Raw genomic sequence first — 17,638 nt, forward strand, 5'->3', positions numbered from 1 at the left:
TGTGGATACTCTGTGTAGTCCCAATATGGTGTATAGGGATGGAAAAACAAGGAGTATAAGTATGTATGAGAGACAGCTGTGTGTGCATACATATAGCACAGTATGTACAGACATGGCCTGTAGCGCTCATGGGAAGAGAGTTCACTTGTGTCAGTAATGACTCATAAAATTTCGATCTCTGTTTAGGCCACTGCTAAGTGTCCCGAACAGTTGCATAAATTTGTATTCATGCAACCGTCTCTCTTTCGGTGTTTTAAGATTACCTTTGAGTATGGCAACCCTCAGATCGTTCATCTTATGGCCAGAGTCAGAGAAATGTTCGCCAACAGGACTGTCTCTTGTTCCGCGTGTGATGCTGTGGCGGTGCAGGTTCATTCTCTTGTTTAGCCCTTGCCCTGTCTCACCTATGTAGTAGCAGACCCCTGGGCATTTCTTGCACATGATGAGGTACACGACATTGTTGGAGGAACAGGTGAACCTTCCTCTGATTTTGTATTCCCGATTCCTGTGTGTTATTTGTATTGTGTCCGCTGTATAGAGCATTGCGCAGGTTTTGCATCTTGGGTCCTGGCATGGTTTTGTCCCGCATTCAGTTGTACTACTGAATACTTTACTCCTCACCATAATATTCTTATAGATTATGGGGTTGTCTGTATGATAATAAGGGTGCTTCAGGGAAGACCTGTTGCAGTCTTGTATCTTCCTGGAGGATGGGTTGTAGTTTCCTGGCGATCTTGCGTAGGGCTTCTAGTTGTGGGTTATATGTGACCACCAAAGGTATCCTGTCGCTTGTCTCCTTCTGTTTGTATTCAAGGAGATCACTTCTTGGTATTCTGGTGGCTTTGTGAATTTGCTGGTCTACAATTCTGTGGTTATATCCACGGTTTATAAAGTCTGATCTCAAGGCTTTAATCCGCTGGTCTCTGTCTGCTGTGTCGGAGCATATCCGGTTGTATCGTATGGCTTGACTGTAGATGGTTGCATGTTTGGTGTGTGTCGGGCGGAAGCTGTTGTCCCTCAAATAGCTGGCTCGTCTGTAGGTTTGCAGTATACAGAAGTCTGTAGTTGGTTGTTCTTTATAGTAATGGTGGTGTCTAGGAAATGTACTTCATCTGGGGAATGGGTGAGTTTGAGGTTGATGGACGGGTGGAACGTATTGAAGTTGTCATAGAACTGTAGGAGGTCCTGTTCGCCAGAGGTCCAAATCAGGAGGATGTAATCGATGTAGCGAAGGTATGTAAGGGGTTTCAAGTGACAGGTGGAAAGAAAGTCACTTTCCAGTTTTGCGCAGAACAGATTGGCATACTGTGGCGCCATCCGAGTACCCATAGCAGTCCCGGTTGTCTGGAGGTATGTGTCATTTCCAAATGTGAAGTAGTTATGGGTCAGAATAAATTCGATGCATTTAGTCACTGTCTCTGTGAGTGGCTCCTGCGGTCCCTTTCTGCAGATACTTTCTGAGACCGCAGGAGCCACTCACAGAGACAGTGACTTTGCATGAAATGCCCAGGGAGCTGCTACTACATAGGTGAGACAGGGCAGGGGCTAAACAAGAGAATGAACCTGCAGCGCTACAGCACCACACGCGGAACAAGAGACAGTCCTGTTGGCGAAGATTTCTCTGACTCTGGCCATAAGATGAACGATCTGAGGGTTGCCATACTCAAAGGTAATCTTAAAACACCGAAAGAGAGATGTTTGCATGAATACAAATTTATGCAACTGTTCGGGACACTTAGCAGTGGCCTAAACAGAGATCGAAATTTTATGAGTCATTACTGACACAAGTGAACTCTCTTCCCATGAGCGCTACAGGCCATGTCTGTACATACTGTGCTATATGTATGCACACACAGCTGTCTCTCACACATACTTATACTCCTTGTTTTTCCATCCCTATACACCAATAGGGACCACAAAGTATCCACACACACTTTTAGTTGTGCTACTAACTCTCACATTTCCACACCCACCCCACACCATTTATATCCACTCCCACTCCACACACACCTTTTGTAAAGCACTGTATATACTGTGGGCTCTCCATTCATTTTTATTCACACTGATACACATACACACTCTTTCATCACTTGCTTTCAGTAACCTTTTGACACCTCCAGACATAAAACACATCCACACCGGGGAAGGACCAGCACAGATAACATTCCAATAGACACTGTTTATAGTATAGCTTTTGCTTGCTTCATTCATTGTAACATCGCCGGAAGAAGAGATCAGTGTATCTCGAAAGCTCGCACAAATAAAAGCATTTCGTTAGCCACAGAACGGTATCATCTATTTATTTTTTGATTATATATATACATATATATACATATACACAGTGTTCGACAAACCTATACATTTGCTCGCCCCGGGCGAGTGGATTTAACCCCCGGGCGAGTAAATATTGGCCCAAGCAGCACACGTTTGGTACTAGGTGGCGAGTAGATTTTTTTGTGTGGCGAGTAGATTTTTTGGTGATTTGTCAACCACTGCATATACATATATATATATACATATATACACATACATACATACATACATACATATACAGTTGTGTGAAAAAGAAAGTACACCCTCTTTCAATTCTATGGTTTTACATATCAGGATACAATAACAATCATCTGTTCCTTAGCAGGTCTAAAAATTAGGTAAATACAACCTCAGATGGACAACAACACATGACATATTACACCGTATCATCATTTATTTAACAAAAATAAAGCCAAAATGGAGAAGCCATGTGTGAAAAACTAAGTACACCTTATGATTCAATAGCTTGTAGAACCACCTTTAGCAGCAATAACTTGAAGTAATCGTTTTCTATATGACTTTATCAGTATCTCACATCGTTGTGGAGGAATTTTGGCCCACTCTTCTTTACAACATTGCTTCAGTTCATTGAGGTTTGCGGGCATTTGTTTATGCACAGCTCTCTTAAGGTCCAACAATAGCATTTCAATCGGGTTGAGGTCTGGACTTTGACTGGGCCATTGCAAAACCTTGATTCTTTTCTTTTTCAGCCATTCTGTTGTAGATTTGCTGGTGTGCTTGGGATCATTGTCCTGATGCATGACCCAATTTCAGCCAAGCTTTAGCTGTCGGACAGATGGCCTCACATTTGACTCTAGAATACTTTGGTATACAGAGGAGTTCATGGTAGACTCAATGACTGTAAGGTTCCCGGGTCCTGTGGCTGCAAAACAAGCCCAAATCATGACCCCTCCACTACCGTGCTTGACAGTTGATATGAGGTGTTTGTGCTGATATGCTGTGTTTGGTTTTCGCCAAACGTGGCACTCTGCATTATGGCCAAACATCTCCACTTTGGTCTCATCTGTCCAAAGGACATTGTCTTGTGGTTTGTTCAGATGAAACTTTGCAAACCTAAGCCGTGCTGCCATGTTCTTTTTAGAGAGAAGAGGCTTTCTCCTGGCAACCCTTCCAAACAAACCATACTTGTTCAGTCTTTTTCTAATTGTACTGTCATTAACTTTAACATGCTAACTGAGGCCTGTAGAGTCTGAGATATAACTCTTGTGTTTTTTGCAATTTCTCTGAGTATTGCACGGTCTGACCTTGGGGTGAATTTGCTGGGACGTCCACTCCTGGGAAGATTGGCAACTGTCTTGAATGTTTTCCACTTTTGAATAATCTTTCTCACTGTAGAATGATGGACTTTAAATTGTTTGGAAATGGCCTTATAACCCTTCCCAGATTGATGGGCAGCAAACTGCTAAAACTTTGGCTTTTATAGAGGTGTACGAACTCAGGAGAGGGGAAAAGGGGTAGGGGAGGGGGAAGGGCAAATCTCGCTACTGCTAGGAGAAGTGATAGTGGTGCTACTATATGGGGTGATAAATCGAGAGAACACACAAAGAGAACAGAACCCCAATGGAGAGCACTCAATCACGAAAATCACAGAACAAGGCAATGGAGTTAGGGGTGTAGTGACATATGGTGAGGAGTGAATGAGTTAAAAATTCTTTAATGGGAGGGAATACTCAACTAAAATAAATGGAATACTAGGGTATCAAATAATTTAGACTCAACGGTGAGCCAAAAAAGCGGCGAAATAAAAAACCTACGTGACTGCCTGGTGAGGAGCCATTTTGAGGCTAATGTGAACAAGACCTGGCTTCCCAACAAACCGCCAGGCTGTTTCAGCTGCCACTGTTGCAAAGCGTGCTCTGTCATAATTAACGCCAAAACATTCAATAACTGGGACAACATACGCACATTTGATATACGAAAGTTTATTAACTGCAAAACTTCGGGCGTTATCTATATGGCAGGATGCATTTGCACAAAGAAATACATAGGGAAGACGAGACGCCCTTTTAGGATACGCGTCCTGGAACATCTTGGCAGCATCAGGAATGGCCTGGACACACCAGTAGCCAGACATGTAAATGACAACCACCAAGGGGACCGCACTGTACTGACCTTCAAAGGCATAGACCAGCTCTCACTGGGCATTAGAAAGGGGGACTGGGATCAGGAATGACTCAAAATTGAGTCCCGTTGGATCTACACACTTCAAACCCTATCCCCCAAAGGCCTTAATGAGGGGTTTGTCTTCAGCCCCTTCATTTAGCCAGTTTCCATCTAGCACATCAGTGCAATTCACTTGCACTCTGTGAGTTGCTGGGACTTCATGCCATATACTTACTTTATTCTCCCTGACTCTGCCCAATTAGTCTTGCTGTGAGTGTAGCCGCATATACCAGGTGTCTACACATAGCGCTGTCAGCACACACACATACGAACACTACCCACTCTGTTTACTTAACATAAGTCCTAGAATAGGACACCTACTAACCTATCAGAGCTCACGTTCTCTGATAAATACTGGGGGCTGTACATATGCTCCCGTCCAGCCTTGAGAAAGCATGTTTAGCGAAACGTACGTCGGCAGTGATGTCATCACGTCAGAGGGGCGGGACTAGCGCTCATGATCGGAGCACGACCGCTTCCACTAGCTCTATGCCTGGAGCTATGTGTATACATTAGCATATCCTTGTTTTTAATTCTACAGCAGCGCCCTCGATTAGGACTTTGAGCACCAAGCATTAGCAAGTAGGTGCATAGCTATTAAGCGTCATCACGGGGACTGCTGTAGTTTTTCCGGATACCCTGTTCACCCACACTGTTGTAAGTAGACACTACTTGTGTACTACTGTTCGAGCTGTACACCTGCCTACCATTGACCATAGCTGTTAGCTGACTTTACCAGCCCCCCAAAGTGAGTGGGAGCTCCAGTCCTATTGTTATACTTAGTGTGCTTATCGCGACACACACACTAGAGATTGAGGTCTCACTGTGATTCTGAACTAGTCAGAACAGACTGAACCACTATCCAGACCCTTACACATTAAGCCAGATTTACATTGACATTCACTGTGCTTCTATTGGTCACATTGCTTGACCTTATGGCCATACCATCTTATGGGTAGGTTTGCTCTACATTACTCGTCTGCGTGAGAGTACCCCTACTAGCAGTGGCTAAACTATAAGCCTTTACTAGTGGCTGGACTCTCAGCACCTGTGTCTGTCAATTGGTTTCCTGGGTGTACATATACACTTACCTGCATCCTGTCACACTTTGAGGAGGGCAGCACATATGTAACGCGCTGTATCTGGCCTTTTTTATTTCGCCGCTTTTTTGGCTCACCGTTGAGTCTAAATTATTTAATACCCTAGTGTTCCATTTATTTTAGTTGAGTATTCACTCCCATTAAAGAATTTTTAACTCATTCACTCCTCACCATATGTCACTACACCCCTATCTCCATTGCCTTGTTCTGTGATTTTCGTGATTGAGTGCTCTCCATTGGGGTTCTCTTCTTTTATAGAGGTGGTCACACTTTCTGATGATCAATTAATCAAGGGCATTTGATTAGCAGCACCTGTCTGCTACTTAGCATCGTAATTCCTTTGGAAGCAGTAAGGGTGTACTTAGTTTTTCACACATAGCTTCTCCATTTTGGCTTTATTTTTGTTAAATAAATCATGACACGGTGTAATATGTCATCTGTTGTTGTTCATCAGAGGTTACCAAATTTTTAGACCTGCTAAGGAATAGATGATTGTTATTATGTCCTGATATATAAAACCATAGAATTCAAAGAGGTTGTACTTTCTGTTTCACACAAATATATATATATATATATATATATATATATATATATATATATATATATATATATATATATATATGCCCTAACAAAATGTTCCAGAGGCCCGCCGTATACTGAAAATCGCCGGAAAGCGGATCCGGCGATTTTCACTTCTGCGCATGCACAAACCGGCATTTTTGCCGTTCTGCGCATGTGCAACCTATGGTATGCGCGGGCAACCTATGTTATGCGTGCGCAACCTGCGGTCTGCGCAAGCGCGCCGGGCGCACCCGCCCATTCTGCGCATGCGCGAGTTACAAATCAAGATGGCGGCCCCCTTCTCGGTGCCGCCGTAGCAGCGGATCGCCGAGAAGTGAAGCACCGAGAAGCGGGGCCCTGCTGTACTTATGAAATGGAAAGTACCGGTAAAGTTTTGTAGGTCAGAGCTACAAACAAGCTTTTTTCTATGACTCCCATGATGTAACGCACCTTGCTATAGCCTATGAACACGTGTGTGTATAATCATAGAAAAACGTTAATAACGTTGCATCTTTCTCTTAAAAATAGGATCATGTATCGTGATGTTAATTTCTCATTGGTAAATCAGTGTACCGTCAGTGAATCAGTGTTCAACCTTTATGGCTGAAGAGGCCTTCAATAAATGAATTGTTCTACACAATACTGCAGATCTCATGAGAACTCTGTTGTTAAAATATTCACTGAGTGTTAAATAACAACATATTGTAGGTTTGCAACAGAAACAAATGAAATAATTTAATATGCTAATTTGCACATTAAAACTGTTAGCGGTCTTCTTTAGTATGACAAAACTGTTTTGAGAAGAGATTAATAAAATGAGTACAACAAAGTTCCCCACGAAAAAAAGGCAAAACTCCACATTGTAGTAATATGTGGAACATATTTATCAATTAACATGCAATCATAGGATGAAGATTTATTTTAAATGATATCAAAGTTGTAAAAATATTACACCTACCAGTTTCTGATGTTCTTACAGGCAGCGGAGAGGTTGACTGGTTTCCATGTCCAAATCTGGTGTAAGCTCGAACTGAAATGCTGTACAAGGTATATGGATTTAAATCACTCAAAGATAAACTTGTTGATGAGGTATTTAGAGCAAAAAGGGCTGTCAAATTTGTATAAATTATTTCATAGTGAGTAATAATTCCATTTGGTTCTGACGGTGGTGACCATTCTAAATTAATGCCTGTTGCACCAACACCAATTAATACTAGATTTTGGGGAGGTGATCCTGGTTCTGTAAAAACAAAAACAAAGTAAACATAAGCCTAAACAGAAATGCCATATATAACACATAGCGGCACGCAGCAACTAAACACAGACAATAGGCAACATTTGCTATATGTCAATAGAGGTAATGTCCCAAGCACTCAATGTGAATAAAACAAACAAAGCACTGGAATATACCAAAATATATCAATTGTATTGAAAAATATACAATATAGGATATACAATTTGAAGGATGCTACAACTATCCTAGGGAAAATCTATAAATACACAAGACAATAACTGGCGTGATGGGAGGGGAGGGTGGGAGGTAGGGGAGGGAAGGGAAAAAACAAGGGAAAAAACTAAGGGAATAAGGTAGTGACAATAAACTGCCTGACGGCAAAAGATGCAGTGCATGTGATGACCAACATTGGATCTATATCCAGTAAAATGAAAGGAACCTGCTGACCTGGGAAGTGGGGAGGGGCGGGCTTAAAACCTGGGAAGTGGGGAGGGGCGGGCTTAAAACCTGGGAAGTGGGGAGGAGCGGGCTTAAACCCTGGGAAGTGGGGAGGGGCGGGCTTAAACCCTGGGAAGTGGGGAGGGGCGGGCTTAAACCCTGGGAAGTGGGGAGGGGCGGGCTTAAACCCTGGGAAGTGGGGAGGAGCGGGCTTAAAACCTGGGAAGTGGGGAGGGGCGGGCTTAAACCCTGGGAAGTGGGGAGGGGCGGGCTTAAACCCTGGGAAGTGGGGAGGGGCGGGCTTAAAACCTGGGAAGTGGGGAGGAGCGGGCTTTAAACCTGGGAAGTGGGGAGGGGCGGGTTTAAAACCTTGGAAGGAGGGGCCACTAACCTCCAACAGCTGAGAGAGCTGAAAATAAGTTAACAACACACAGAACCCCAGCAAGCTCTTTGTGGGAACCCCTGAGCCCCCACAAAATATATATGTATATAAGTGTCAAAAAGGAGAGCTACTGAGCGTGGCAAATGTACACAACAAGCAACAGAAAAATTCTCATTTACCTCTATAGATCCAATGTTGGTCTTTCTCCCTCTTAATAGAGGTAAATTAGTATTTTATCTGGTAGTGTTAGGACCTGTGAACAGGGCCTGCCTTGTCATGGCTCACAGGCTTACAATACTTTGGCCAAACTAATGACCCATTTTCAAGAGAATATATAAGTATTTTACTGTGTATTTTTGTCATATTGGATGTAGCATTGGGCTTCTCTGTCGCTTGTTGTGTACATTTGCCACGCTCATTAGCTCTCCTTTTTGACACTTATATACATATATATTTTGTGGGGGCTCAGGGGTTCCCAAAAAGAGCTTGCTGGGGTTGTGTGTGTATGTACTGTATCTTTACAGCATTGTCAAATATTTAATCCAAAACCAGTGTAAAAATGGAATTGATTGTTAGCATTATTCTGCCAAAAAAACAAACAATTATATTTATTTAGTGACAATTTAGAGATAGGTTTGGCTTGTAAAGTATTTGGTCTGTTTGTGACACTTTAGGGAAATTGTTGGACTACCTCTGAACAGAAACTTGTGGCTTAGAGTTAACTTGCTACAGGAATACTCACCCATTTTTCAACACCTGACCCAATACAATAGAGATCAGGAAATGACCTGGTAATTTGGCTTACTTAAAAGTTGTTATGAAGTAGATATGATATATTACAGAGGCCACGAATACAAATAATGATTTGCTCTTACCGTCTTCAAGAGTTCTCACAAAAATATCATTTTCTTCAGACAAAGAGCTTTCCCCTGCTATTGTGGAAGCTGCAACACGCATTTTGTAATCGGTGTACTTTTTTAAGCCTAAACAAAAAAGTTTGTTGTTTTAATGATTTCAAACATAAAACATGTACCATTTCCTTTTTAAAACATAGTAAACTAATTCAATGTATCCGCCAGATCAATTGTATTTTTAATAAAGTCATTCAAAATGTCACTAATTATAAATTCATACTGTAGATTTAAAGATCCAGCTGAATGCAAATGATAAAGTATTTAAAGATAAGCATCAGTATGTGAGAATCAGTTTTAGATCTTCTCTCCCACTTAGTAATAAAGAAATAGCCCACATAGCAGGAAAAAAAATACAACTTAGGAACATAACCAACATCCTAAGAAATATCCCCCCCCCCCCCGTCCAAGTGAAACCGTTTCCTACTGTACATCTTTCCTGTTTTACTTTATTTACTGCAGGTTTCAGTCATTCTTATCTTAGATGCTTATTTGGCTTCATAATGGCATTATTCCTTTTAAAATATTTTTATCTGTTTCACTTTTGTTGTCAAATTATCTACATTTAACCTGTTAGACACAACACTATTATTAATTCACTATGGTCCTAAAAGAGATTCAATATACTGCGAAGAAGCCGGTTGTGGCAACCCCCATTCAACCGCGATCTGCGACTTCAGATCGGATTGAATTACCCTTGAAGTCTCTTAGCTGCAAAAATGTACCAAAACCAGTGCAAAAAAATTAATCATATTTATCAAAGAAAAGGAATCCCATTGAAAACAATTATATTTTTAACACTGGTAAATCTGACGCAATTCTTGTGCACCAGTTTCACCCAGTTTGGTAGCAGGGAGACTTTGTAGTTTGCGTTTAAAGGTAAGTCTTGCAGCCACAGAAGGTATTTCCTTAGTTCACTACTTAAGATTTTCCTTGTCTTCTCCCCAACCCCTTCATGCTTTAAAGCTTCCATTTACACACGTGGAAACCAGTCACTCATAAGCAGACGTTTGTGAAGAAGAGAACGAAAATGTCAAGAAGAAAACGTAATTAACATGACCCATAAAAATACAGCCTGGCCAAATGTATACAACAAAAGTCAAAAATACCCAATATACATCCAATGTGACAAAATACATAGTTAAATACTTCAACTGGTATCAGTTGGTTGGAGGTTGGTGGCCCCTCTTACCAGGGTTTAAGCTCATCCCTATTTTTAAGAAGCAGGTTTTCCCATGTACCTGTGCAGGACAGGTCCACTGAGACCATTCTCCCTCCATTGCAGAGGTAAATGAGAATTGTCACAGGTAGTGCTAGGACCTGCATACTGGTCATGCTGTGAAGTGGCTGCAGGCTTGTAATGCTTTGGTCAAAGGGTTTAACTAAATGACCCTTAATCATGAGAATACTAACATTTAAGTATTTAACTATGTATTTTGTCACACTGGCTGTAGCATTGGGTATTTTTGTCTTTTGTTGAATACATTTGACCACGCTCAGTAGCACTTCTTTTGACAAATATATATATATATATATATATATATATATATATATATATATATATATATATATATATATATATATATATATATATATATATATATATATGACTGCCTTCAGTTCCTAGTCCCATGGCTGCTGCTCCAACGGCGACGCATTTTGTCGGAGCCGCAGCCACAGTGAGTGGTGAGTTGTAGAGCACCAGCGGCACTTTGGACTCACCCAAAGGTCCTATTCCATTATCAGTTTGGGGACCTTTGGTATTATTATCAAATCTAATACTTTTATTCAGACATGCCACATGTCTTTTTTTTTAGTCCACTTGTTTGAAAATAAATAGTGTAACATATTTTAAGTACATTTCCACATCCAATAAGCACAAAGTAAAGAAGTATAGCTATTACCAGTAAACAAAGGCATATACTTTGCATTCGCATTTCGCAGAGAAAATAACTGTATGCAGGATATGTAAAGAACGTGCCCAGACATTAAACGTTTGACTTGCTGCATTGCTCTATTTTCTATTTGCATTTACAGTACATCAAAGATAAGAATGTTTTCTTGCATTTGATGCAAGTTATGACTCTAGCCTGTAAATTTTACACCACTTCAGATCTGGCGGATTTGACTGTATAAAAAAGTTATACGCGGAAACGTAGAGTACATTACATCTTATTATAATCTTTCCTTTATATAACTCCTGCTATTCACATGCTCCAAATTGCAAGCTGACACACACTGTGGAAAACTTATAGTATAAACCTTAATACATTAGGCTAAGTCCACCGCTAGCGCTGATCGGGCTGAGCAGGTGGCGCTTGCGGAGGAGACTTACATATATAGATATATGCAAGTCCCTGTTCACGCGGTGCGCGCAGCGCTCGTGCGCGTGCACACACGCTCAGCCACGATCAGCGCTTAGATAAACAAAAAAACTATACTTACCCGCGCGCTCCACTCCCCGCAATGCCCCCCCCCTCCACCGCACACAAGCAGGACACCCGGCGCTCATGGAGCGGGGACTTAGCCATAGGCAATTTGCAACAATTTTGTTCCAAGCTCGCCTTGATACATCACCCCTACTGTGCACTCTCTGTCCTATAAACTACCATTTCATAGCTTTTATTTCAGTTCAAATGCTTGTCAACATTTTCAAGGTGTATGTTTAGATTGTAACAGGATATATAATAAGGTATAATTAAAACAGTTATATAGTTATAAATATTATAATACTTTCATGCATGGAATCTGTCAACTTCTACACTTCATTACTTCTTCAACATCTACCAACAGAAACTACGACTGCATACTCAATCATTTCAGAGAGGCTCAGTATCCCGGCTGTTTTGATTTTCACTTTGTCTCTCAAATGTTTTTGGGGCATAAATATCAAGGTAACTGTGGAGCAATTTGGGGGCATATTAAAGCAGCAATATACACCCCCAGTCTCCCTTTTTATTCTTTTTTTTAAATAATATGTAAAGCATGTGAAAATGTATAATTGTACATTTTTACCTAAGCTGGCAATCGTTGGTGCTCCTGTTATAAATCTGTAACAATCCTGATTGTGTGCCTAACTAAATGGTCACCTTTAAGTTCCAATCAACCCTTCAGTCAGTGTAACTCAGCAGCTACAATGTATCCAGATATTACTACAGTAACATTTCCTATTGTTGCAGTTTACAGCTCAAACTGCTGGGAATATTGGCAACAAATTACACAAACAGGAAAGTGTTACAAAGATCTTGCACTGCTGGAGAGGTGGCTAAAACCTGCTAGAGAAATCAAAGAGTGCTCAGTATATTAAAACTCATTCAAAATGGCATTAAGAGTTGAATACAAAAGAAAAATAAAACCAGCACTATTATGTAATACTACAGAACTGATTTGTTTTAAAAAAAAAAAACATATGATTTCACATTTTGCTGCTTTAACTGCACCATATATTTAAGGATAAAACCCACATTGAAATCAATAGGATTTTTTTTTTAAATACAACCTGTGCAGTGTTTTTGCCCTAGAAGTGCTCCACTTTTATCTTGATACATACCTTTGGCTTAGGTTTTCCCAAAAGTGGGTTTGTTATGGTTTTGGACTATGATAAAAATGTTCACTAGTACCCCAAAAATGTAATCGTTGGGTTAATGATGTTTTGTAATATTAGCCCCCCTGGAATTGATTGGGGGCATGAAATAGTGTCCTTGCTGTCTCTGATTGATCTGTCTATATTTCTCTGTTTTGCTCTATATATTCTATGCACTATATAATCTCGGTTGTCTCTATTTCTTTGGTGGATTTGGGAATACTCTTCCTAAATCCCTAAATCCCTCTCTTGGAAGCTTGTATTTTCTGATTTTTCACCCCAGGATTTGCCCATCTCCAGAATTTGTCTTTAAACTTCTTGGTTCTAAAACTCTCTGTCATGTGGGGAGTAGGAACTCGGGCCTGGCTTTCAGTCTCCCTCACTGTAGCAGACTCATTAATTAATCCCAGCAGAGTTATGCCTTAAAATATCAGAGATTTCCCAGTCTCCATTGCTAGCTGTAAAATCAGAATGCTAACCCACACACTACCATGCTTTTAGCTCAGTTTCAAACCATTCATGCCTGCTCCCCAGGCCTGGTTCTTTTGGGGCTTTATCACACTGTGTTGCTATATGCTACTGGCTTCAGCATGGTGCCTGCCAGCCTCGATTGGGCTGCCAGGCTTCTCTTCAAGCCATTGTCCTACCATCCTCATCTGGCTCTCGGCACAATACCTCTGGTCATTAGCTCTCTAGGGTTCAGGCATAATGCCTCTGGCCATCCTCTCACTCCATCTCTCTGTCCCTTCTCGCCAGCTCGCTGTCCCTATCTCCCTCTACCTTGCTTTCCCTTTCCCCTCTCCTCTGTCCCTTCTCTTTGTCTCCCCCCGTCTCCCGCTCTGTTTCAATCTTCCTTCTCTCTTGCTGTTCCTTTCCCCCTCTTTTTCTCTCAGTCCCTTTCACGCTCTCTCATTCCTCTTTCCCCCTTCCTCTCACTCTTTTCACCCTCTCCTTTCTTTAATTCTCCCTTTTATTCTCCTCCCCTCTCCCATCATGTCTACTGCCCCTCTCCTCCTCTCTCCTTCTCCACCTCCTTCTCCCCCTCCTTCTCCCCCTCCCCCTATCACCCTTTTCCCCCCAGTCTCCCACCTCCATCTCCAAATCCCTCTGTACTATCTCTCTCTCCAACCCTCTTTCTCTCTTCCCACCCTATTTCTCTCTCCCCCAATCTCTTTCTCCCCTCTTTCCTCCTTTCACTACCACCCCTTTCTTTCCCTGTCTCCCAGAAATCTTCTTTTTTTCCCCCTCTTCCCTTTCTATCTCCCCCTACCCCCTCACTGTCCCCACTCATCTACCTCCTCTCCCAAGCTCCCCTCCCTCTTTCATTCTCTTTCCTTTCTTTCTCTCTCCCACCCCCTTCTCTCTCTCTCACCCATTTCAATTTCACCATATTTCATCTCCACTCCTTCCCCCTTGTTCTTTCTACTCCCTCCATCTCATTCTTGCTGTCCCCACTCCTCTTCCTCCTCTCTCCCCTCATATTTCTCCACCCCCTTTCTCTCTTTCTCCACCCCTTCTTTCTCTCTCCCCTCTTCCTCCCCTTTCTACCTCTTTCCCTCCCTCCCCCTTTCTCTCTCTCTCTTCCCCTCTCTCTCTCTCCCCATCTTTCTCCACCCCCTTTCTCTCTCTCCCCCTCTCTCTCTCTTTTCTTTCTATCCCCCCTCTTTCTCTCTCTTCTCTCTCTCCCCCACCTTTTTCTATCTCTCTCGGCCCCTCTCTCCCCCACCTCTCATCCCCTCCCTCCTCTTTTTCTTTCACACCCTATTTCTCTCTCACTCTCCCCTTTTCTCTCCCCACCCACTTACCCTTTCTCTCCCCCATCTTTTTCCATCCCCTTTCTCTCTCCCCCTCTTTCTCTCTCTCTCTCTCAACCCCCTATTTCTCTCCACCCTCTTATCCCTCCTTTCTCACGCTCTCTCCCTCCTTTCTCACGCTCTCTCCCTCCTTTCTCTCTTCCCCTCTTTCTCTTTATCACCCTTTCCCTCCCCCTTTCTCTCTCTCTTCCCTCTTCCTCACTCCACTTTCTCTCTCTTCCCTCCCCCTTCTCCCCCACATTTCCTCTATCTCTCTTCCTCTTTCTCTCTCTCCCTTTCTCTCCTTTCTCCCTCTCTCTCCCCACCCCTCTTCCTATCCCTTTCCTTTCCCTCTTTCTCTCTTTTGACCCACCCTTCCCTCTCTCTCCCTTTTACCGTCTCTTTCCACCCTCCTCGTTCTCTCTCCCTCTACCCCACTCTTTTTTCTCTTTCCCCCTCCGCTCACTCATTTTTCCTCCTCCTCCTCACTCACCCAACTTGTTCCCCACCTCTGGGCATTACCTGTAGAGTGAGGTGTGCGGGGTCTACTGGACTTGGGACAGATGTCCCTGCACTTCCCCCCCCCTGCCAGCGGACATGGTTTAAGCCATATCTACTAGCTACAGATTTAGAAAAACTTACTGTAATCAGTGCTGCGACAAAAAAGCAAACGCCCGTGGTGCTAGGGACAGTGTCTGGTGGGATCACACTGCGGGGGTCCATACTTCTGTATTAGGCCCTCCACCGCACTAATCCGTCCAGGCTGCGATCATCGTGGTCATGTCACCATAAGTGGCAGCATCACCACGAATGGTAAGCTTTGCTACATCTGTATCTTCTGCCCATAAGACACACTGAAGCCCATTGAAGTCAATTGGTTGTAAGATGTATTTCTGCACTGGAAGATTTCTTATGGCAGAAGACTACTTAGTAAATATGGGACAATATCCTTAATATAAAGTATTGTTTAATTAAATTGGGTAAACAAAAATAGGGATATATGTGTGTGTGTAGGTGCCGTTCCCGTCCTGGAATTGACGTCACCGGGATTCATCGAGACAGATGCTGTGAAATCCGCTACGCACTGGGAACTGGAAGGGGGGAGAGACGTCGGTGTCTGAAAGTGAGTATATTCTCAACTAAAAACATACGTGTAAAAAAACTGGGGGTACCTGTCATAAGGATGTGATTGTTGATAGTTGCCACCTGGAATGCTTTCCTCGTATGCAGTTCCATAGCATAAACAGTATAATTAGTAATCATTCCATTTGGCTCCACAGGAGGATCCCATAAGAGCATAACAGCTGTTGAGCTAATGTTCTGATAACGTATATTCTCCACTGAGCTGGGAACTTAAAACAAAAACAAAGGTGTGCATAACATAAGAATGATAAACCATAAAGGTTATTATAAAACATTTAGTTTCTTCATTTTCAGTCACAAAAGGATTACCTTGTTCACGTGTTCTTACTACAATATCTGATGGCGGTCCTTCTCCAACAATGGTAAAAGCAGAGACACTAATTGTATAGTCAGTGTAAGGTGAGAGCTTCACAACAGTGTATGACAGCTGTTCAGCTACAATATCAATGCCGTATTGTATGTTCTCAAAAACTGCATGAAACAATGGAAAACAGCATTATAATCTACAGTATTTGTCTATCCTAAAAGCAAAATCATTAAATATTTGTATCACACATTTGAAAATCAGATTTTATTTATCATTCATAGCAATAGCTCCCATTAAAAACCTCAAAAATATGGATCTGATAATAATTTAAAAAAAATGTATTCCATTTCATAATGCAAGTGTATGTGCAAAAGAAAACGATGCATAATAATAAATAGACTAATTTTATCAACACAATCAAAATATGCACTTGTTGTGCTAAAGCAAACATAGAAAGAAAATATGACAACACCACAAAGGAATGTAATAGTACCAGTAGGTGATGTAAGAAGACAAAAAAGGCTTTGGCAATTATTCAAGTGCATGTTTTCAACAGTTACTACAGCCCAGCAAAACTCAGTGTTTATGATGAGCAAATGTTCATATGAAATTATTCTAATCATGTATGAACTAGACCCATAAAGCCATATTAAATCATGGCTCATAACGTTACATAAAACAGTAATGGATGTTATTTTACCTTAGATTAATGCATATCCACAAATCTAATTACATGCAAAAACAATGGCCAAAATACATCTCATTAGCATAGGCCTAATGCCACTTCTTTTGTGTAAGGCCACGCTTATAGTAGCGGCGACGGCGCGCAGCGCAAAGCAACTAATGTACATGTAGTCTGTCGCAGGTTGCCATAGTGGGTGTGACAGTGCAGCGCAGCGACATGGCGACCGAAATCGCTGTAGTCAAAGAATTTTGACTTTGGCTTGCGATGGCAGCCTGACGTCAGCGTCCCGTGAGCGGTTCAGCCAATGTGGGCGAACCGCTCGCGTGATGTCACGGGCCACGCCCCGTGTCGCCCTCCCGAGTTCTCCTGCACCTAGTGCAACAATCGCTATGATGACGGCGACGTGTGTCATCACGCGGTCACGTCGCCGTTGCCTTTACTATAAGCGCAGCCTAACACTGTGTTATCTGCCTAAAAACAATGTCTTAGCCCTGCTCCCATTCACTCCTTTAAATAGGTATTTAGTTAAAAAAGAGAGGGAAACAACACTGGTGGAAATGATGCTGTCAGTTAAATCATATCTAAATGTGGTATCCAGACCCTGTTAGAGCCTTATGTTAGGGTCTGGATGTGAGTAACACCAAGTTTAGGTATCACCTAACTAACCCAATGTGAGGTCCCATCATTAGCTTTAATGGCATTTAGTGGATATGTGCTGGTAGGGCTGATATTGTTAACACAATGCTCTTTCAGATACAAAACATGAATTAACTTTACGTTATTGTCCTTTGATAATATCTTGTAAGGCTTCAAGAGATGTTAACTTAGCTTAACATCACGTTAAGTCACTTAACAGAGGTTTGTGGATCTGGCTTTATATGTGGCATACATAAGTCATTGCTTTGAATGTTTGGCACTACGGTTCAGTAGATGTTTAAGGCACTCAACAAAGCTCATTTCCACATGTATTTGATGGAGGCAGCAGTATTTAAAAAAAAGCCTTA

At 42.0% G+C, this 17,638-nt stretch overlaps 1 protein-coding gene across 3 annotated transcripts in view; it reads right to left on the minus strand.

Annotated features, from left to right (window-relative positions):
* Positions 1-17,638, minus strand: part of PTPRQ (protein tyrosine phosphatase receptor type Q) — a 363,399-nt gene that overhangs the window by 197,583 nt on the left and 148,178 nt on the right. For all 3 annotated transcript variants that reach the window (XM_075600515.1, XM_075600513.1, XM_075600514.1), the window contains 4 exons: positions 15,952-16,113; positions 15,672-15,851; positions 9,088-9,195; positions 7,117-7,398 (listed from right to left, as the gene is read on the minus strand). In XM_075600515.1, the coding sequence (XP_075456630.1) occupies positions 7,117-7,398; positions 9,088-9,195; positions 15,672-15,851; positions 15,952-16,113 (732 nt within the window). The remainder of the gene's footprint in view (positions 1-7,116; positions 7,399-9,087; positions 9,196-15,671; positions 15,852-15,951; positions 16,114-17,638) is intronic.

Source organism: Ascaphus truei, chromosome 5 (assembly GCF_040206685.1).
Source record: "Ascaphus truei isolate aAscTru1 chromosome 5, aAscTru1.hap1, whole genome shotgun sequence".
Taxonomy (NCBI): Eukaryota; Metazoa; Chordata; class Amphibia; order Anura; family Ascaphidae; genus Ascaphus; species Ascaphus truei.